Here is a 21889-nt window from a genome sequence, read left to right on the forward strand (position 1 = left end):
TTTGCTTAAATGAAGCATTGTTCAATTTGTTTCCCAATGGCACAGAAGGTGGACCACTGTCTTGTAAAGGCTGATCTCCCAATATGTGTAACAAGAAAGTAGACACTGGATGCCTGCCAAGAGTACACACAGTGGTAGGAGTGGACTTGCCAAAAGTGTCCGTGGTATGTCCTGGCCTAATTGTTCATAGCTGTGCAGGAGGAGCATGCAAGCTTGTTGTTTCTGACTGTGCTCAGTAGCTAAGCAGAAAACTGCACATGGGCTGTCCTGAAATCTGCTCAATAACACAAGCGCCCATACATCGCTCAAACTGACAGCTGAACATTATGTCAGAGTAGGTGTAGTTTTGACCTCTTATGAAGTGACGCGTCAGCAGCTAGGTTTACATGCGGATGGGTTCTGGATTGTTTTCTCGTTCAGGTGTATGTGTTTTGCCACTGAGGAAATATCTGTAGTGCCTGCTTCAAGTGACACATCACTGCCTGCTAATCAGTGCCGTCATGACACATCTCATGATTTTCACACTTTGAATATGCTTGACATGGATTTTCTCGTGTTCTTTGTATGAACAAACTCAGCTTGCTCCGCTCGTGGTTCCTCACTGTGGGAATGCTCAGTGGGGAAAATACCTGGATTGCACTGAACAGCAGATGGTTGGTGGAGAAAGCACCCAGGAGAGACATACCGTGTTGCCTCTAAAAAAGTTGTTTGTAAATCCACAGGGTCCAAATATTCAGTGGCGTTATCTAATCAAACCTGAATTGCTAGCTGCTGAATTTTGCTGGGCTTTACCTGAGAGAAGGCAGATCATTATCTCAGCCAATGGCTTCGAACTGAAAACTCACACTGTCTTTTCTACTGTTTCCTCCACCCATGGCCACCTGCCATGAGACTTGATGCGCATTCTTTCATCTCGCGCTCAGCTGCGTGCATTGTTGGCCTGGTCTATTAATAGGGCTCTGGGGAGCCTCCCTGCATTTGTCTTGCTGTTTCTCTTGTTTAGAGGAGGAGAGCGAGGCTGTGTTTGCCCAAGCTTGGTGCTCGGATCCTGCTGTTTGCAGTGGAAGGCGTGCCACAGAGAGAGTGCACGTTTGTGGATGGAATGGGTCAGGAGGGGGTGTGAGGGTAGGGGAGATGCAGCAGGGATGTTGACTGAGGCTGGGGTGGGCATAAGTGTTCCTCAGAACCAAGGAATGCTGGGCTTTGGAGGAATCCCCACTTTACTGGTGACCAAGTAACTCATGGCACATATTTTGAAAATGACCTACTTAGACAGAATTTTTTTTTTTTTTTTTAAATTTAAAAGATGCAGATGAACAATGTAAGAGGTGTTGCTGTGCGCAGGCCGCAAAGGCATAATGCCTTCAAGGGTGAGTTTGAGAGCAGGACGTATGGAAACTGAATGCCCTGAAAGCTTATGATGTATCCAGCTGATCCTGTGATACTGTCATCACTTTGATTAATGTGGCAATCATGAACAACTGATGCAATTTCATGCATACAGACACTGGTTATGTCAGTGTTTGATTAATGTTTCTTGTCAGCATGTTTCAACATGGAATCATTATAAGCATGATTGGAAGTGGTGAATTGGTACCTTGCCTTGGTGGAGGATGGAGTGTTTTTCAAGGCTACCACAGAGGTGTGTTATGGGATATGGGGGTTATGATCCCTCCTTAGCAGAACATTCCCCACTTTTCAACATACCAAGCCAATTTGGAGATTTATCTAAGAAATTAAAGTAGTTTACTTAGAGTAGAATGACCACATGGATCAAATAACCTATTCAAACAGTCAAATGGCAAATAACACCATTTCCCTATGACAAACAGTAGGCTAGGGATAATACATGACCACTGAACTTATGTTCCTGAGAGGTCACAGTACTTGCCCTGATTAATTTTTTTAAAAAACCTCTCTTAGGGAAGCATGTTCGAAAGGTTTGGAGTTTCACCAGGCTTCATTACTGCTACAGATCATTACTCAAAGATCTGGTCAAGGTGACAAATAGTCATGTGTATAGTGTACATATAGTGTATGTATAATGAAACCAAGAAACATGGGTGAGTCTAACCTATATCATCAATTGTAAAAAGAGTCCCTCAGTTTATTATGGATAATCAATCAGTCCACACATTCCTCAAGACATGTGCAATGAAGTGTGCATGTTTGGGGGGATGGGGTGTGCATTGCTTGGTGGTCATGCTCTGCATTCTTAGTTGGTGGACCTCAACAGTGAGTTTCTTTAGTGGATATTCAGAAGCATTCAGAAGCATCAGCGTAATGGCTTTGGCAAGCATAACATGACTTTCATGAGCTCAGTTCTAGAAGATCATTACCTCCGAGAAACTTTGCGCAAGTCTGCAATTTGCACATAAATACTCCTGATATCACAAATCTTTTTATACATTAACCACAGCTACAATGTGAGTTTTACATTTGTGCTTCAGTAAAAAAAGATGTCTGTCAGGTGAAGTGTCAGCATATGGCCTCACACACTTGCATACAGACTCCGTGGACAAAAAGGACATCATCAGATAAACTCCTCTTCCAGGGAGAGAAATTCCAGAGAGCGATGTTCTGCTTAAACTATGAGACATAATGGGGAAAACTGGAGGGATGGATGATGTCCTTTTAGCGTTTGACATGTTTTTCAATCTGGAAATGTCTGGAACATTGTTTTGTATTAATTTCATTTGTCTGAGTAATTTTTCACATCTTAATGTTCTCATACTGTATGGGGGAGGGGGTTGTGGTGAATGTTAGCCCTATACATTTCTGAATCACTGTCAGTAACCTTTTGAAGAAATGATTTTGTATTATCGTATAATAATAATATTAATGTTCAGGAATTCACAGTGACACGTTTTAATTAGGGGTTAATAAGCTCGAATGTAGACAGTTTTTCATGATGGGAGTATTGATTTATTAACTGCATCTTCGAGGTCACTAGAAATAAACATTATTGTTGTTGTTGTTGTTGTTGTTGTTAGTTTAATCGGATATTTTCTGAAATGGGATAGCCTAACCCGAGAGAGGCATGACCACAGAGGGAGGTGCTTCCCAGTATTACTTCACTTTAAAGGCTTAGAAGAGTTTGGCTCTTGCTTTAGCGCAGGGCAAAGCCTACACTTGAGAAATATAATTGCTTAAAAATTATGTTCCTTTGAAGGTGAACACACGGACTTTTACCTCCAAGACATGCCAAGATACCGAAGAGGATCTCGAGGCTATAAGGAATTCGCACACACGGGGTTAACCAGCGCGCACGGGATATTCGGTAACGTGCTTAAATGTCATTAATTCCATAGTTTCGTTATCTCTTAATTTTTGTTACTTCATGTAAATGTTTTTCGCCAGATTCTATCTATTTATATGAATTCGCTGATTTGTGTATGAGGCAACACTTTACCTTATGCCAGCTGTTGGTGTACCTGTGCAAGTCTGCAATTAAATTCAACAGTTTCCCCGCGCGCGCGCCAACAAGCGCGTGTGGCGATTTAATCATTTCGGCTTTATTTGTCACTCCGGTGTCTGCTGGGTGATGTTATACATCCGACAATTAGAGCTGGAGGTCTGATTCATTTTACCTTTGTAGGTTCCTTGACGCCTGTAAGATATAACACATTGCTTAAGAATGTCAAAATGAAAACTAGTAAAAAAAAAAAAAAAGTAATGTTGAAGGCACGCGACGTTTCCTTTGGGGTAACAATAATCTCCATTTGACAGGCAGAGATTATTGAAAGCGGACAGGTTGTTTTTTACGGTTATGAGTGTTTTTACATTTCCTCGACTGGTCGCTTTATGCATTGATAAGCTAAATATTTTTTATTGTAAGTACTAAAAATGTTGACCCTTACCAGAAAAAAACAAACAAAAAAATCAATAACTGGCATTTCCAATATTACAGAGCTTGGAATATTTAAATTCATTTCTGGCTTCTCCTTTATGCATGTGGTATAACATTTATGATAATTTATTGCTGTAACAAAAACATAAACCAAATTTTGCAATTAGCCTAATATGGATGTTAGAAAGGTTGATCTGAGCACATAAAACAGCTGCAGAGCAGTTTGTTCAAATGTGCATATCTTCACTGTAAAGGCCCGCTGAGGCTGCAGTGATATGGACCACACATTCCCACCTATATGTCTGAATCTGGGCTGCAGTGCATTCACAGGAGTTCAGGAGAGCGGTGACAATGTCCTGCCTGTCAGGAACTCCTTCAGGACTTCCAAGTCCATGTTTATTCTACTCTGGATGTCAAGCGTGTTTCTTTGGTTCTCTTCCAACAGCTGATAAGGGGTTTCATTTTGTGGATGTTACACAGTAACAGCACCCATCCCCACACTATTCCATATTCCTTTGTGCTAAAGAGACAATTGTGTGTGTTTGTCTCTGACAGATCTGTCTCACACCTCTACTGGGATTTATTTGTTTGTGTGTTTTGTCTCTGACAGATCTGTCTCACACCTCTACTGGGATTTATTTGTTTGTGTGTTTTGTCTCTGACAGATCTGTCTCACACCTCTACTGGGATTTATTTGTTTGTGTGTTTTGTCTCTGACAGACCTGTCTCACACCTCTACTGGGATTTATTTGTTTGTGTGTTTTGACTCTGACAGACCTGTCTCACACCTCTACTGAGATTTATTTGTTTGTGTGTTTTGTCTCTGACAGGCCTGTCTCACACCTCTACTGGGATTTATTTCTGAATGTTGCGTAGTGGACACCAGCACATGAATGTTCTTCATCTTGTGTTCAGAAGAACATCTCCAAGATGAAGAACAGAAGTGTAATAGGAAAAGGGGGAAAATTTGAGCAGTGTAACAGTCCTCCTAAATCTGTGAGATTTGACTTGTAGTGCATGATCAGAGCACATAAACCTGTCCGAGGCCTGTTTAATTGGCATGTTATGGTGAAAGGATATGAGAGAAAGGGTCTGTGTGTGTATGTGTAAAGATGTACACAAATATTGGTACCATCTGGAGCACTCAATAATTACTTAAATATACTATATCATTATTGGATCAATTTCATGTATTGATTGATATTTTGGCCCGATAATGCCACAAAAATTGTCTCAGGACCAGTTGCACTCAGTTGTGCTGCATTTACATTTAGAAAATTTAGAGTGCAGCATTATACTCACAGTGTATAAAAGGCATTCAGTCTGCACTGGTACATGCCTGTGTGGACATAGAAATAGCAGTTGCATCTATGACTGAAAGCGAAAGTTGTATCTATGAGTGTGTGCAAGAGAAGAAATATGACTCACAGTCTTCTGTAACCCTTCCTTAAAAAGTATGCGGTCTGGCTTTAGTTGACCTAGGCTCCAACCTCAGGGAAGGGTCAGTATAAGTGCCCTTGAGCCAACTAAGAGGCGTCTGTTTGAGTCGCCAAAGGAGCCATAGATGGAGACATGGGTGTCACTGTGCTGATCTTTCGTGCTTTGATACTGCTGACCAGACTGGGCACAACATGCCTGAATGGAGGCAGGGGTGATTTTCCTCTTCGCTGGCCTACCAAGCCCTTTTTCGCGCAACCATTAGAAGGGTAAATTTTTGGGGTAGGAAACTGGCGCAACAGATGTTCTGCTTAAAAAGTTGAAATTGACTTCCTCCCCCTTGTGTGGGGAGAGAGAGAGAGAGAGAGAGAGCGCTTGACTCATTCATGTTGATATATTCCTGTCCATCTCCCCACCTCCCCTCTTCCCCTCCTTTTCCTATTCCGCTGCCGACTTCGGAACGCGGTGTAATTGGCGCTCCAGCCCAGTTGTAGCCACAAATTGTCCCTGTAAGCTTAGCCTCTGACACTGCCGTGTAATTTGCCCTGATTGGGGCATGGCCTGCAGGCGGAGTAAGAGCGAGAGCGTGGTGTGGAGGCCCCGGGGCACGCCAACCCCGGGCTCACTCGAGCATCAGCGCCGCAATGGGCCACACCGCTGCCACCTGTCTTCCGATCACATGGAATCCAACAGAGCTCCTTTTTACTGCTCTCTGGTAAGGGAAAAAAAATCATTCAAAAGGCAAACGGGGTCGTGTTTGGTTCGGACACCGAAGTCGGCTGCTCCAATCTTTTCGCGGTTCCCGCTCTGCACCCCTTCAGATCGTTACAGACGCAGGCCGAGCTGATGAAGGATATTGACTTTTCTCTTTATCAAATCATCTCCCACTAAAGCTTTTTTCCCCTTTTTTCTTTTTTCTTTTTTTTTGTTAAAGAATGTTAAGTAGGCTTGTACGCCAGTGTTTGTGGCTGGAAGCAGTGCTTTAATACAATAAGCTGTATTCTTCTGAAATTGCCGGGTCAGATGCATTAATCATGGTGTCGTCGGTCCCTTTGAAAAGGCCGGCCAGGTCATTACTCGAAGGCCGTCTGGGGCTGAACTGGGGTGACATGGAAACGCTTTGAATGTCGTTTGTTCATCCAGACGTACTAATGGCTGCCCCCCCCCCATTCTCCCCAAACTTAATTTGAACAAATGAGACCTCAGCTACAGTACGAGGCTGTGTGAGGATGAGGTGGTCTGAGAGGAGACCTGGTTGAAGTAATTACCTGATGGTTCATTAGGAAATGTAAAATAAATACATTGGATGTGAGAATGTGCTTGTGTATTTGGTCCCAAAGAAGATGTTGGCTGAAGCCTACTAAACTGTGTTCAAATTGTGTTGCTCCACGTTTTAGGTGGCCAAATTAGCTTCTGCCTCACTAACTGCATGCTGAGTTTCTTTAGCACTGGATGTTGAAAAATGACAAATTAAAGTGCATTTTCTTTTTTTTCCTTTAATATCTGTGATAACTACTTTTAGGATTAATTTTATAGACTGCTGCAGCTCTCTCTCTCTCTTTCTAGTTCTCTTTCTTTCTGTTTGCCTTGTTGTGTCTCTCACCCTCTGCCTTTCTTTCTTTCAAAGTCTCTGCAACCATTCAGACGAATCCTCTGGAGTGAAGTACTATCTTCTCTGTTGCCCCTCTCTCTCCCCCTTAATTTATTGCCATTTAAGGACTTGCTCACCCGAGTGTACCCTTTCTGTCACTCCCTTCTGAAAAGCATTTAATCATGGCTGTATTTGGTTATCGCAGGAAACGAAAGAAAGACTTCTAGATGCAGAGGAGGGCAGTTAAAACTGTTTGCTTGGGATGGGACTCGGAGGAAGAAGGGCCATAGCCGAGATATGCAGTTTGAATGACTGAATCGCAGCATTTGCGTTTGTCATGGCGTGTGAAGATGACAAGCTGGGGTACCATGGGCCCACAATGAGGATGTAACTCGAGGTCTCCTATTGGTTCGACAGCTGAAAGACGAATTCCCCTTTCAGTGATGGCTTTCTAACAGCCATCGTAGTCACGTGGCTGCGGAGCATGTGGTATTTATGCAGCTTGCTTGCTCTTTTTTAAATTCTGCGGGTTGTTACTGTTATCTTTCAGATGGTACAGTTACAGGTGTTGTGATGCCTTGTGATCGAGGCGAAATCAGCAGTGATCATCAGTGTTCTCAGAGTTGAAAGCCTCTCATTTTAAAGAATGTGATTGTAATATCAGACTTGAACAAATGTGATCAATAATGACTTCCAGATTTGGAAAGGCTTTTTCTTTATTATTCACGGTTTAAAATAGAGTAGAATGTTTTCTGAACTGTCGGTTTTAGGTTGATTTTGTTTGAAATAAGTGCTCTTCATGCTTGTTTAACATAGGGTAACCAGCCTGTTTTTCCCCAGACTGTCCTCTTTTTGGGACCAAAAAAATCTGTCAGGATTTCTCAGAGGCCTGAAATGTCCGGGATTTGGCTTCCCTTTCATGTTGGCATTTACTTTGTACTGTCGCCATTCACTGTGCGGCTGTTTTTGCATTGCTTTGACCATTCTTTATAGGTCCCGCCTTCTCACACGCCACAATTGGTCGGTCATGTACATGCCCTACGCACAACCACTGGTCAGACTGCTTCTCATCTTGTGTGTGTAGCTGCTCCACAGAAGTGTATGCCCAGAGAGGATACACGAAGTTTACTTTCTATGGGATCTTCTGTATGGAGCTTTAACAAGGCCTAAAAATACCCAAACACAGAGCTGATGGTGATGCTCTGAGGGTTGGGCTTGTGTTTTGTAATGTCCATTCTGTTTGTGAACAGCATGTATGTGACAAAAACCCTTTTCTCTCCTTATGCTCACACATCACCACCTACACTTAGACTTGTAAATCTAATGAAGCAGAGATTAAAATCAAATCTGAGATAATTAGACATGGGAAGTGGTCAGAGTTTGTGTGGAAATCTGTATTAGATTTTCAGGATATACCTGGGTACATCAGAACTACTGAAACATGTCTAGTAAAGTAGCGGGTGCTTATGGCAACTAATTTTCAATTATTCTATGATGTATATATATATTTTTAAATCATTTTATTTATAAGGAACAGATGAATGGAGAGGAGTAAGATTATCTGGCTATAAAGACAATTCTTATTGGTCCTGTAAGTGAGTCTAATAAACAAATTTGTTAAAAGTGGTTATGTATATATATCCCCAACCCATATCCATATCAAAATATGGTCCCCCTAATTTAATCCCATTTTCCAGGTTTAGTAGCAAAAATGGAGATTCTGAAATCTACCCACAAAGCAATGTTAATTACTAATTAATTTTTTTTTTTTTTCAATTGTCTGTCCCATATTTTATTGTGCATATATGTATATTGTATTTCCAATCTGCAAGTTTTTGCTACTGCTAATCACATGGCAATGCTAAGCTATGAGTGTTTCTGTGTGTGCATTCTTGTCTATGTGTATGTGTCTGTGTTGTCGTTTACCTGTGTGTGCACATATGTGTATGTGTGGGTGCATGTTCGTGCATGTGTCATATGTGTGTGTATATGTCATATGTGTGTGTATATGTGTGTGCTGTTGTGGTCTTTCTTTGTGCTGTGCGAGCTACAGCGCAGTCAAGCTTACAGCCAGAAGAGGAAGTGGTTGGCTAGGCATGCGCACGAAGGCGCAGCCACGGACGGAATGCAAACACTGGCTGCTGCGTTTGAGTAGCCGGAAAACGAAGTCTGCCCGACCTGCCCGGTATCACCCAGGCCACAGCCTGTGCTGCCGCCGCTCCCTGTGGCACTGCTAGTGTGCTGGGACCTGACATATACGAGCTTGGATGAGATTCCCTTTGTGGAACAGCATGGCTGGTTGCTGGGTTCGTTTGGCATAGGTGTCAGAAATATCAGGTCAAAGCTCTTTTTTGATTGGTGGAAAAAGAAAGGAACAAATGAAATCAATCATATGAGGGAAATTGTTAGGTAGGGTATTCAGGCTGTCCCTTTCTCAGTCTATACAAGCCTGCATGCAGGACACTGTCACTCTTACAGGCCAGTTTATGACCAGCTGTCTTTACTGTCTGTTAAAAGATATGATAAATATAGTCATTTCTTCTTTCGTGACTAATCCAGGAAATAGGGGCCTGTTGGATTTAGAGAGATAAATCCAGCTTTTGCAGAAATCATCTTTCTGGCAGCTTTCTGAGACACTCAAGTAGTGTCTGACAGTAATGAGATCCTGCCTTCTCCTGTGAAGGATTATTAAATTTTATGCTCTGATTTCACGCTCGTCGCAGCCAAGATGTGACTGGGCGAGAATTCGAGCACTATAGCATGTAAGTATAAACATCTAAGATGTCTACATGCGCTCAGAATACAGACACCCCTTCCCCTGACTGAGTCAGTCAGTAATTTATACAACAGAGGGAGGAACCTATGAGAAAGATGAGAGTTCTAACCATCGCAAGCTTGCTACTTTTTTGCAGGGTAACCTCAGCGTGGGAGCCCCTGTCCTATCAGGTTCAGAACTGAAAGTGATGAACTTGGGGAACAGGCAGACAGTGACACGGCAAATATATTACTCAACTCAGTCCTGTACAGGCCGGAGTTCACACCCTCAGATAAAAGCATGTCTGGCAGCGATCACATAGCCCGAGCTCTCCCCACCAGGTGGCTTTTATTGCACTCACTGATTTAAAGCGCTCAGGCTGCTCCAAGACACCTCATCATCGCTGACAGGTAGACCTGGCACATGAAACACCTCTAATGGCTGTGGTCCAGTGGTGGTGGTGGTGGTGTTGGGTTGGGGGCATGGGGGATGAGGGGTGGTGTTGGAGGGGCATGTTGGAATAGACAGTGAAAGAATGCAGCACTCTCTCCTTTCGCTGCTAAAGCCCAGATGCGGTAATCGGACCTGCAAATAAGCCTCCTGGTTGCATTTTGGGTTGGCTGGTTGGGTAAGCCAGCAATTTATTGTAGTTATTTGTATATTTATTTCTATATTTATTTTACGCACCTGTGAACCTTCATGCGCGATTGACCATACCAAGCTAGTGGTGACCAGTGCTCACCCCTGATTTGTGTGCGTTGTCCTGGCGTGGGGGTTTTGAGCCCGGATGCGCGGAGGCCCTGCTTCAGGTGGCAGGCGTGCGCCTGAGGGCAGAGGGAACCACTAGAGTCAGTCAATCAGTGTGTCTTTAATCACAGCTCGCCAGCACCAAGGCCCATCAGCACTGCTCGCTCTGGAGCTCCTCAGGACCCCGGCTGCCCGGCCAGGGCCCCCACGGGCACCTCCGGGCACTCGGGAGAGCAAGCTCTGATGTGGGAGGAGTGGAGGCGTGGGCCCGTACAGACGCCATGAAAGGTGGTTAAACACAGCCAGCTGCACCGACACTAGTAGTGCTGGACCTGAAAAGGGGGGGGGGGGGGGAACTAACCTTGGTTTAGGAGAGAATGAAGTGGTGGCTCCAGGGCTGCTGGACAAAGCTTCTGTCACTCTGTTGCTTTTGTGTGTGTGTGTGTGACAGAGAGAGAGAGAGAGAGAGAGAGAGAGAGAGAGAGAGAGAGAGAGAGAGAGAGAGAGAGAGACACTTCACATTTCAATCCCGCAAACCAGTGTTCTTCACACCCATATGGTTTTGGTTCATAAGTGTGCGACCAGAGAGGCCTCTGATAGGGTGATATACCCACTGTTTTTGCATGCTTACAAGCAAGGATGTGATTTATGGTTTAAAAATATTAGCATAATATCACCTGAGACTGTCATAATGTTATAATGGAAGTTTTTATCCTGAGACACATAAAACTACAAAATCTCTGTCTTGTGTATGTATATATATATATATATATATATATATATATATATAAATAATACATCAATTTCATCAATACCCAAAGAAGGATCAGTTAATTTAATATAGTGCTGTGTAATACACCATACACCATTAATAGCTAAGGAAACTCTGTGTTTAACTCTGTTTTATCATGGCAGAGAATGTACAAATCACCAGACACTGTTTTCATATTCAGGAAGTGATATCTGTCTTCCATACACATTCACTACAGTGCTTAGGCGTTAATGAGACAGTCAGTAATTCACTGCACCAAAGGGAATTTGTTGTCTCATAAAGCATACTGCTAGCCGATTACAGACACCCAGCAGTGTGTTTGGGAAGCAGATGCTTCTCTCATCGTAACCTTTGGCCAGCTTGTCAGCATGTGAATGCAGCCTAGAGGAAGCCCAGGGAGACAGAAGTGGTGTATGTGTGTGTGTGTGTGTGTGTGTGTGTGTGTGTGTGAGTTTGAGAGTGTGTGAGTGTTGGAGTTGGGGATTACACATAGACATGGAATAAGTCACAGGATCCTAGCAAACCAAGTTTATGGATGCATTTTGTTTTCTGGGATTCTTTATTCAGGATTTGTTTGTTTGCTTTTGCATATCACTGTGAGAGAGCTGACAGAGCAAAGAATGGTCCAACCTGGCTGGGTTGGCTGCCTGACTCAAGAACTTTGCGCTGCGGCCAGACCCACAGCTTCCAGTTTTCCCTCGAGGTACACCTGTACACAGAGGGCATCTGCAAATGTGCAGATATCGACTATTTTTAACACTGGTGATCGAAGCAATTATAGCTGTTTAAGGGTGTTTATGTAATGTGCTATATGTAGGCATGCTGTCTAGAGTGTGTTCAGCTCCGTGGAATCTTTGAAAATCTTGGCACACAAACCGTCCCACAGATTCATGCTTGTGTACAATACATAAGAGCAGAAATGCATTAGAGTCTGTGTTTATAGAACCAATGGAAATATTTCCCTCTTAGAGTCTGGTTCTGACATTATGTCCAACTGCTGGACGGGTATTCCAGGGACGGCACAAATATGTCCTAGGGCAGTCAAAAACAGGACTGCTTTCATTTGTTCAAGGTACATAGTCCTCCCAGCAGCTCTTATATACTGTGAATGACTATCTAAGAGACACAGTGCAAGACATTTAGGACTGCAAATGTTTCAAACATCCTAAGGATTGATAGATAAGTTTTTATGTACTATGTTTTTTAGTGTTAAACTGGTGTCATCATCTTTTGATTAGAAAGGAAGATTAATCAGATGAATTCTCTGATTTTACATTTTAATGATCTGATTTTACATTTTAAAGCAATGTAAAGTATGTATAATTTTTGGCATGCAGATGCACTAATCCACTTTCTAGAAAGTTTTCCTTTGCCATATATAAAGCATGGGTTGTTCTTATTTTTCTGTTAAAAATATTCTGAAGCATTTATTGATCAAAGCAGGACAAGTATGGTTTTTAAGGTAAAAAAATATAGCAGGTTATAATTTCAAGTTCAAGTTTGGTTTATTTGTCATATACATAGTAATACACAGTATAACTCGCAGTGAAATAGTGGTAAATGAAATGGTTAATTTTTATGACCGTCCATTTTACTGTTCCATTTCTTGAAAGTTGCCCATCTGCCAAATGACTGAACATGTATGTAATTATTTTTCAGTAAGTATTGTATACAACAGTGTTCTTGTGTGTTGCAGTATCCTGACCACTTACAATTTGCGTGCTGAGTTAGGCCATGAACTGCAGAGACACAGGAGTGCTTTAACCCATAATTACACTGCCTCCTGCTGGACGGCAAGTGCTACTGCAAAAAACAAAAAAACAAAAACAAAAAACAAACAAACAAAGAACTGATTTGAGAACAGTTTTAGCTTTACACTTATGAATATGTCAGGAAACGCATAAAACATCAACCTGTTTGCTGCAATCTGTCATCTGTGACAGTCTAATCTTTAAAACACTGTCCCCCACCAGGAAAAGACAGAAGGCCTGGATCTATCTTTTCCTGTCAACCTTGCGCAGGCTGGAAGCAAATAAAATCATTCAGAGTGCAAGCATGACCTGCTTTGCTCAGTTACCCATGATTCATTGTGGCTAGTAAACATTCGGCCAGTCCTTGTCAGTCACTGGCAGCGCTCCTCCGTGCGACTGCTGCTGGGAGAGCCACACCACCATCGCTCCCCTGCCCTGATATGAATCAGCCCAAGGTTACTCTGTCACCCGCCGCACTGAGTCAATAAACATCTGCAGGACTGAGGTCCCTTATCAGCCACGTTACATCTCTGTGGTTTAGAATACACCACCTAAGACCCGAGGCCTCGTCCCACCGAGTCGAGAATGCCTTTGACGGGTTTTTCCCCTCTGGCTGTTTATCCGATGCACTGCTCTTTTTTAGCGCCGTAGCTTTTGTCCGCAGGCATGTCGGCACTGGCCGCACACCAGCGTCGCACCCGGCACCCCCTGCCCGGCGGCAGTGATAAGCACGTTTTTTTTTCCCAAAGCCATTGTGCCTGCGATTAATGCGACGCTCTTGCTCACAGACGCACAAACACGTGTGCACGTCACCTACGTCTCACTCATCAAGCTGGCTCTGTGTGACAGGAGGGGTAACAGAATGCGTATTGTTCTCTCTGAGCAGGTGGGAAATGGTGGAGGACAGCGCAGCCCGGTCGAGAGGCGGCCACCGTGTCGTCAGCAACCACAGATGCTCCGTTTCAAAGAAGAAACTGGAAGGTAGACATAAACTGACCAGCTACACACCAGCTGTATTAGCTCAGTGGTTGAGGCACTCTACTACTAAACAGAACGTTGTGAGTTTAAGCCCCACTGTTGCCTAACTGTCCCTGTTGACCCACTGTGCAAGGCCCTTAACCCTCAAGTTGTATTCAGTCGTAGTTGTAAGTTGCTTTGCATAAGATCTGCAGCAGAATACCGTAAATATTAAACTGAGCGCCTGTAATAAAAATATTCCAGCCTCCTAATGTTGCTGTAGTGTTCAAAGCACTTGCCAATTAGTCCTTCTTTATGTCTACAGATGGTTGCATGGCTGCTTGTGTCTCTGCTGCCCCTAGTGGTGGGAAACAGGCCTGGCTTTAGGGAAGATCCCCAGAATGCAGTGGGTTTAGTCAGTGCCATGCTGTCAGAGCAGCCTTTTGACACGCTGCCCCAGGAAGAGGAGGAGATAGGAGATGGAGACAGCCACTCACCATGGCATGGCCTATTTGGTGAGTTTGCTAAAAATGATGATGTTGTAGGGGTTTCCCAGTTATAATGTAATAATACATAACTATATAATAAAATAATACAGCCCTATAAAGGGATATCTGTATGGAAAGTTTGGGTTAAAGTAACGTTCTCACCCCTTTGTTGCTTTCTCTGGAGCAGAACCTTCTGTTCCCGTGGAGGAGGAGCGGCCGGCACGGTGGGAGCGCTCAGCACGTTCCTCCGAGGCCTCCGACGCCCAGGCCAAGGGCTCGCGCAGGAAGAAAAAGAAGAAGAAGAAAGAGAAGTCAGGCGAGAGGCCAGGCCAGAGCGTGCGGGACTGCCGGCTGGAGAGGCGGGAGATGCGTGTGCGTGACCTAGGCATGGGCTATGATTCAGATGAGATCGTACTCTTCAAGTTCTGCGTGGGCTCGTGCCAGGGCTCGCGGGGCAACTACGATGCGGCGCTGCGCTCCCTGCTGGCCAACGGCAGCCTGCCTAAGCGCACAGCCCGCAAGGTCAGTGGCCACCCCTGCTGCCGGCCCACAAGCTACGAGTCCGTCTCTTTCATGGACACCACCACCACGTGGAGGACCATCGAGTCGGTCTCGGCCGCCAACTGCGAGTGTGTGGGTTGAGCCAGGCCTGGGAGGAGCTTAGGAGGAGCTGTTGCTCCACCCCAAACCTCAATGCTGAGGAACATGGGTGTGGTGGGAGTAAGAATGCACGTGGAGCTGTGGTGTGTCTGCAGTGGCATCTGTGAGGACAGGACGCATGCACAGTGAAGACTGCACAGGGCTAGAACTGGGGAGGTCTAGAACTAGGGGTCCCTGGTATGAATGGTCCCATCATGAATGCGTATGGCCTTTCGTATTTCCAAAGCCCTGTATAGCAGAATGATAAAGCATGGTGCCAGACTTGGCCTAAGGCTGCAAGACATCACGACATCATCTTTTGGAAACTCTTTGGTGGAGCTGGGTGCTCTGGGCAGTGGCTTCACTGGGTTGCTTAAACAAAATGTTAAAAAAAAAAACTGCTTGTGAGAACTTTGCCAAGGAAAGTAGACCTTAATAAAAAAAAAACCTTCATGACTTGTTACTGGAGGATGTCACAGCTCCAATGACACTTCCTGAGTCCAGCGTAGGAATGAAACCACTGCAAGCCGTTTAGCCAGCAGCCCCATGTACCTCTAGCTGCTACCTATTGATATCCATGGCTCTCTTGACATTGAGACTTGGTGCCACACCTTACTTATATTAAGAAAGCATTTTATATTACTGAAAAGTGGAATTCATGTGTGCCATTAGAGATTAATCCAATCTGTCTAGAGAACTAAGGGAAAAGTCCACAAAGGGTTAATGTGACACCTGGCACCTGAACCCATTACTGAAGATGATCTGATGTGGTCAGTGATGTAAGCCAGCATGGGTTAGAATTTGATTGGACAAGTAATTAGTCATTGATGTAGCTGCCAACCACAATGCATTTTGTCATTGTTTACCTTACTTTTACAAAATGGATGCCATGCATCTCTTAGCATTTACTGTATGAAAAATATTTATTTTTTTTCATCTAAGTTATTTATTTATTCTTGTATATTAAAATTGATCCTTTGAACCATATTTATTGATGTGAGTAATCCGTTTAACATGCTTCACACTCACCTCATTCTGTCTTGAAACAGCAAGGCCTGGGTGTCAGCGTCAGGGGGAAAAAACTCCGAAACTGTTTCAGGAAAGAACCCTTATTATTATTATTGACCAGATGTGAAGAGTTCACAGAGTACATGCTCTAAGTGCTAACAAAAGTCAGAATTCTTTTTCTTTTTTTTCCTTGTCACCATGACAATTAGTCTGAATACAGCATCAGCCAAACTGAAAGTCCCACAATGGCCTTGGTGTTATGTACTCTCCACTTAAGAAAAGCTGCTCTTGGGAAAATACTCAGTAACTAAAATGTATAGTAGTTATAGTATACTTTTAATTGTGTTTCCACAGTATTTGCAACAAATTATTGTTAGTTATTATTATTATTATTATTAATAATAATAATATTATTATTTTTTTATTATTATTATCCTTTATTTTTGTACAATCATATTTCTTGTGTAGAAATAAAGCCATTTTTACATAAAACGAGTGATGATTCTCTTTGTACTTTTGGTTTCAGTTAATGTTAGTAAGTCATAAACAGGAAAGGTTAAAAGATAAACATTCTGAAATGTGATTTGGCTCTGCCGATATTTCTGGATTCTGTTTTTTTTTTTTGCCTTGCCTTCTTTGTCATGCCCATTCATCTTGGACTTTATGAAGAGAAGCTGCATTCAGACAGAGTCAAACTGGAAAGGATAACAGGATGTTGTGCAAGAGGGTTTTTGTGATGGCTTGCGTTTGCATTCGAAAAACCCGCAGCAGTCTATGAGGATAATAACTGTCATTACAGTAGAGACCGGCGCTTCAGTGCTTCAAACAAACTTCGCACATTAGCAGTACCCCATGTCTGCCAAAGTGAAAAGAATGTTTCCATCTGTTATATGACTCCTAATGAGTGTGTCCCGCCTGGGCCAACCTGCCCACGTCTCAAGGGCCCCTGTCTCTGCTGGTCTGTGTGGTTAAGGTTAATTAATACTAGATGGTGTCTTTCCTACAATTCTACAGCTTTGTGCTATTGGAAACAGATGCAAGTGGAAAAGCAGCCAGTTGTTTCACACCCTCATGCTAAAGACCACACCGCATGATCATGCCATTTGCACACCGCCAGGCTCAGAACAACGCACATATTCATCATGAGGTTTTGCTTGCTCACTTGTTTCAGGGTTTTATTTTGTGCATAGCTGTTGAAAAGTAGGATACAACTGTTGGGCTGCTTATGTTACACAGGAGGATGTAGAGCTCAGTAGAGTGCCAGGCCACTGGTGCATGTAATTGGTTGTAATTGGTTGAGTCTGCACTGGGCAGGGATTAAACTGCAATGACCTCTTCCTACCAGTGTAATGCACTGAGCCAGTGATTTTGCATTCTCCTCCTATAGTGTGCCGGCACTCCCTGCGACTGGCATATTGACAAGACATTTTGTCAGGCTTCAGGAGAGGAGCTGTCAGCTCACGCCTACCGATGGCAGTGGGTACATTCTTCATGATGGCACAGATATTCATCTGTTGAGAATTTGATTTCATAAGATGTCCATCAAAATCAATATTTTCATTTGCATTAAACTTTGGGCTTTCACTTGTTAAACAAAAAAGCAAAAGCATAGACTGGCACATTGAAATTCTAATTAATTCTCAGGAAAGCATGGAGAATGAACATCTGGGTTTAAAGGGACTGCATTGTTTATTTTTCTATAATGGCAGAGTGGGAGAAAAGAGTAAAGAGTTGAATAGGAGTAATAAAGGAAAGCTCTCCACGCAAAGTTTTTAAATAAATCAAGTATAGGCACGTTCAATATCATATGGATACAATCATAGATAATCCAATATGCAAAAATATTTGATCTTCATCAGGGTTGTACGATAGAGATAGATTATCTGGACCTACAGAAAATGAGCACGGCATGGTATCTTCAGCCCAAGGAAGAGAAAGCTGGGATGGAGTTCTATTGTCTTTAAGTTAAAGTTATTCTGAGAGCATCAAATACCTCTGTGCCTCTGTACATTTTCACTTCTGTGGTCAAAATGACTGTGGCAATCTAGTATGGAGTTCTGAGAACATCTGGTTTTAGGGTTAAATGTGGCTGGTATATTAATCATGACTACTGTCTCTAAAAGCTTTTCAAAATAATTTCGTACCAATAAAAAAAACTAAAAAATTAATACAATACTGACATCTGTTTACTAGTATAAGATGATAAGTTCATACCAGCACTTTCAAGAAGTTATTTCTGGAAAGACTCAGCCATCAGAGTTCCGGCATAACTGCAACGTGTTCGGTACGTTTACAGTCTCTCTCACATTTGTAGTTTTGAAAGTTTCACTTGCGTAGCCTATAACACTAATACTGCAACTACTATTATAACTACGTTACAATTGTGTGTGTGTGTGTATTAATTTATTTTTACTTACATTTTTTTAAAGTAGATATGAAATTCTATTATACTGTTCAGCGGGAGAAACAGAAAACAGATTTTGTATTTACCTTATAGCGGAGGGAGCAAAAAAAAAAAAAGTAATGATCAACAACCCATCGATCAAGTTTCGATTAAATGATTAATACATTTACATTTATGGTATTTGGCAGACGCTCTTATCTTGAGTGACTTAAAAAAAAAGCGCTTGTCGTTTACTCATAGAATGCACTCTAGCCAGTACAGTAGGTTGGAGTCCAGGATACCAATGATCTACAATACTGTAGAAATACAGGGATCAATGCTGATGCCTAGAAGTGCAAAACACATATAAGCTCTATAACAGACAATAATAAGTGCTATAAACAATAAGTAGGGCACTGTTTATACTGTGTTCAGATATGCCACTTCATTAGTGAACAGTTTGATGAATACGTAATTGTATTGTGTTGTACTGCCGTCTGGTGGCTGTATTTGTTGTTACTATCTCTGGGAGGAAAAGTATAGAACCCACAAGCGCTATTAGTCATTTTTAAAGATATGTCAGTCTTCTTAACCGGTCAAATTACTACATTTGCCGATGATCGAAAAGTGACTTATCAGTAAATATCGTGGCCAGTGAGACTTACTGAATAAAATATCTCTGAACCAATAATACAATAATTCCTTAATTTTTAATTTCCGTACATAGTTCACAGTTGTGAAATATGACCCAGCATGCAAAACCAACATTATACATCAGTACCAAGCCACAGGTCCTTAAATAAATCTTTAAATACTCACAAATGGAGTATTAAAAAAATCTTATATGATTGGAAATACTTCTTTCTGACCCTTATAAATGGGTCGTTTGATATCAAAAGTATATAAATTCATAGAATTTACCTTTCTGAAAACTACGACGTGTACAATAAGTACGTTATTGACATTAAAGATATTTTGACAAAAAGGCTAACAGTAAGAAAGGACAAATGCCATACGAACTAACAGACGTCCAAGTACAAAGTCCATTTTTAGACACACTTTTCTGACAGACAGGAACTTGGTGTGCTGAACGTACAGGTGACTATCTCTGTTTTGTTGAGGTGACTATCTCTGCTATCCATTTTTTCGGCAGTCCGCTGAGCACAGGACGATGGTGATTCTTGAACGTACCCAACTGCGTCGGCAGGCGTCGGTTTCAAACTAGATGTTACTTCGCTCTGGTTGCCTTCGTTTTGTTCGACGCTGAACGGATGGAAGTTGTCCAGTGTGCTGTCAAAGTCCCATGTCTGGCGAAGGGTTAGGTCGACATATGATTTCGTGTTCGCCGTGCTATGTTTTCCGGCGGCATTTCTACAGGTAGCTGTGCGCAACGAAACGTAACTTGTTTCGTTGCTATGTGCAAATGATGGCGGCGAGTGCTGGCCTGCCCAAGCCAAAGGGCGCGTATGATGCGATCCACTCAGGCCAACGGTGCGCTTGATTCGCTCACAACCTTTAGTAAACAGACTTTTTCTGCACAGAATGTACACCCATGGATCCAATATTGGGTTAAAGGAAGCAAAACGAATGGCTAGAAGATCACTTCGATAATCCGGATGTCCCCCCGCAGCTATATAAGCAGGGCCGTATATCTGATTAACAAAGATGCGCACCTGTAGATAGGACAAAAAACATTACGTTTTTAGACTGGACTGCATAAATGAGCTATCTACATAAGAAAGCTGTCCAGAGTAGCGTACTCACCACCAGGGGGATGGAGCAAATGAGGAACACGATGGTCATGAAAATTAAAAGCCAAAACATCTGTATCTCTGCAGCTGATGTGACCGACGGTAATTTGGAGAACACGCGCCTGGAACCTGCGTGCCCGGACGTTTCTGCCCTTATAACGCGCGCCTTCTTGCTCATGCTCACAAGGGAGCGGCAAACGGCGAAATTGCACACGACAGTCACGGCTATCAAGACCAGCATGAATCCTGCATAAAGAAACGAATAAGAGGCACCGAGCGCGTCCAACGCGCGCCAGTCCAGAAAACACCAGGTTCCTGGGAAGTGCTTCACGTGCTTCCCGAACCCAAAGCTTGGCATTGCACACAGTACGATGTTTGCAGAATAGGCGACCAGCAGAGCAAATCGTGCCATAGTCCGGTCCACGTGCTTGGAGTAAAAGTACGCGTGGTTTATAGCCAAGTATCGTTCCACTGACATGGTGCACAAGATCGACATTCCAGCAGAGCCGAAGAACAGCATGGAAAAGGAGAAGAGATGGCACAGCAGCGCGCCGCCTGGCCACCTGCCTACTATGTATGTAGCGATAACAACTGGACTCGTAAAACAGGTGCCCAAAAGATCCGTGACGGCCATGCCACAAACTAAAGAATAGAATGTCGTCTCTTTTTGTTCTTTCTTGGAAATGCAGAGTACCACGATAGCCACGAGGTTGCCGAGGACACCGACGGCAAACATCGTGGCTGAGGTGATGAGAGACCGGTAATCAAGGCGCAGTCCACGCGAGGAGCTGTTGTCCGGCGTCAGCGGGTGGAAAACTTCTGAAACGTTCATGTCCGCGTTTAAAACGGAAACGTTCATATCGGAAACTGCGACTGACAAAGGCTTTCAGTATAATTACAAAGACAACAATATAGTTAAAGTCTCCCCCGGTAGCTTTTAATACGCTGCCTGGCTCCTCTTGCCTGAAGTCAGTAAAAAAGTAGCACTTTTTGCACCGAATCGAAATGAAAACATTGTTACAACAAACGTTTTGTTTATTTATTTATTTATTTCCTGTCACCAAGCAGCTCTGACGAGTCGTGGCCTTGTTCTGCTATCCAGGTAGCACGGCGTAGATATAAGCGTTGCCTCGTGGTGCCCTCCTCCCCTTCTGTTCACGCACATCTAACCCTCTGATGTCAGCAGTGCATCCTGACGCCAAGAACTGCAAGGCATTCTCTGGATGTATGGTTCGCTTTTGAAATACAATTGAAAGGCAAAAGTGGCAAGCAATAATAGTGCCTTCCATACATATAGCATGTGAATCATGGTTTCACAGTGATAATAATTTACCTATCTTTTCTTTTTTTTCTGTATATGAAAACCTCTGCCGAGATCACTAGTAATTCAGAATTGGGTATTGGGTATCTTCATATGCAATCTTATTGGGTATCTTCATATGCAATCTAGATAATAATTAATTAGCAAGGAATATATATCTAGAATTCAGTTCGTTTTTACCCAATGATCTTTTATGATAAACCCCATATTCAAGCTTCTTTACAGATAGCCTAAGGATTCAGTCTCCTTTGTTGTCATAAGACTGATGTATGTATGAAAGCCTGTTAAATATACTGTAGTTGAGTGCAGTCTCTGCTTATTTGAAAAGACAGATCTTGCACATAAATTTGAAGTTGCAGTTGAATAGTTCATAATAATAATTCTATGTTTTGTATGTGGCTAGCATAGACAAATAGATGAAAGTTAATAGACAAAGTTA

General features: G+C 42.9%; 2 protein-coding genes across 4 annotated transcripts; one reads left to right on the plus strand and one right to left on the minus strand.

Moving 5' to 3' along the window:
• Positions 1 to 3119: 3119 nt before the first annotated feature.
• Positions 3120 to 16462, plus strand: LOC113591465 (artemin b). 3 transcript variants are annotated; one of them, XM_081722437.1, is made up of 4 exons: positions 3120 to 3280; positions 13790 to 13884; positions 14186 to 14375; positions 14533 to 16462. In XM_081722437.1, exons 1-4 carry the CDS (start codon positions 3202 to 3204, stop codon positions 14988 to 14990), a joined length of 822 nt encoding a protein of 273 aa, XP_081578563.1. In that variant the 5' UTR covers positions 3120 to 3201; the 3' UTR covers positions 14991 to 16462. The 3 variants fall into 3 exon arrangements, with proteins under 3 accessions (XP_081578563.1, XP_026887767.2, XP_081578564.1); XM_027031966.3 differs by having other exon boundaries at positions 14536 to 16462; XM_081722438.1 differs by lacking the exon at positions 3120 to 3280 and adding an exon at positions 5151 to 10668.
• Positions 16463 to 18787: 2325 nt separating this feature from the next.
• Positions 18788 to 21544, minus strand: ptger4c (prostaglandin E receptor 4 (subtype EP4) c). The gene is made up of 2 exons (XM_027031239.3): positions 20143 to 21544; positions 18788 to 20051 (listed from the first exon to the last, which is right to left on the minus strand). The coding sequence occupies exons 1-2, from the start codon at positions 20986 to 20988 to the stop codon at positions 19428 to 19430; spliced, it is 1470 nt and encodes a 489-aa protein (XP_026887040.2). The 5' UTR covers positions 20989 to 21544; the 3' UTR covers positions 18788 to 19427.
• Positions 21545 to 21889: the final 345 nt, after the last annotated feature.

Source organism: Electrophorus electricus, chromosome 11 (genome assembly GCF_041902795.1).
Source record: "Electrophorus electricus isolate QZ-2024a chromosome 11, ASM4190279v1, whole genome shotgun sequence".
Classification (NCBI taxonomy): Eukaryota; Metazoa; Chordata; class Actinopteri; order Gymnotiformes; family Gymnotidae; genus Electrophorus; species Electrophorus electricus.

Excerpts from the sequence above, each read along its gene's own strand:
- LOC113591465 (XM_081722437.1), top strand. The coding sequence starts at position 3,202 with ATGCCAAGATACCGAAGAGGATCTCGAGGCTATAAGGAATTCGCACAC. Across the intron at positions 13,885-14,185 it reads TTCAAAGAAGAAACTGGAAG|ATGGTTGCATGGCTGCTTGT; the intron begins GTAGACATAAAC and ends TTATGTCTACAG. Across the intron at positions 14,376-14,532 it reads ACCATGGCATGGCCTATTTG|CAGAACCTTCTGTTCCCGTG; the intron begins GTGAGTTTGCTA and ends CTTTCTCTGGAG.
- ptger4c (XM_027031239.3), bottom strand. The coding sequence starts at position 20,988 with ATGAACGTTTCCGTTTTAAACGCGGACATGAACGTTTCAGAAGTTTTC. Across the intron at positions 20,052-20,142 it reads TTTGCTCCATCCCCCTGGTG|GTGCGCATCTTTGTTAATCA; the intron begins GTGAGTACGCTA and ends TCCTATCTACAG.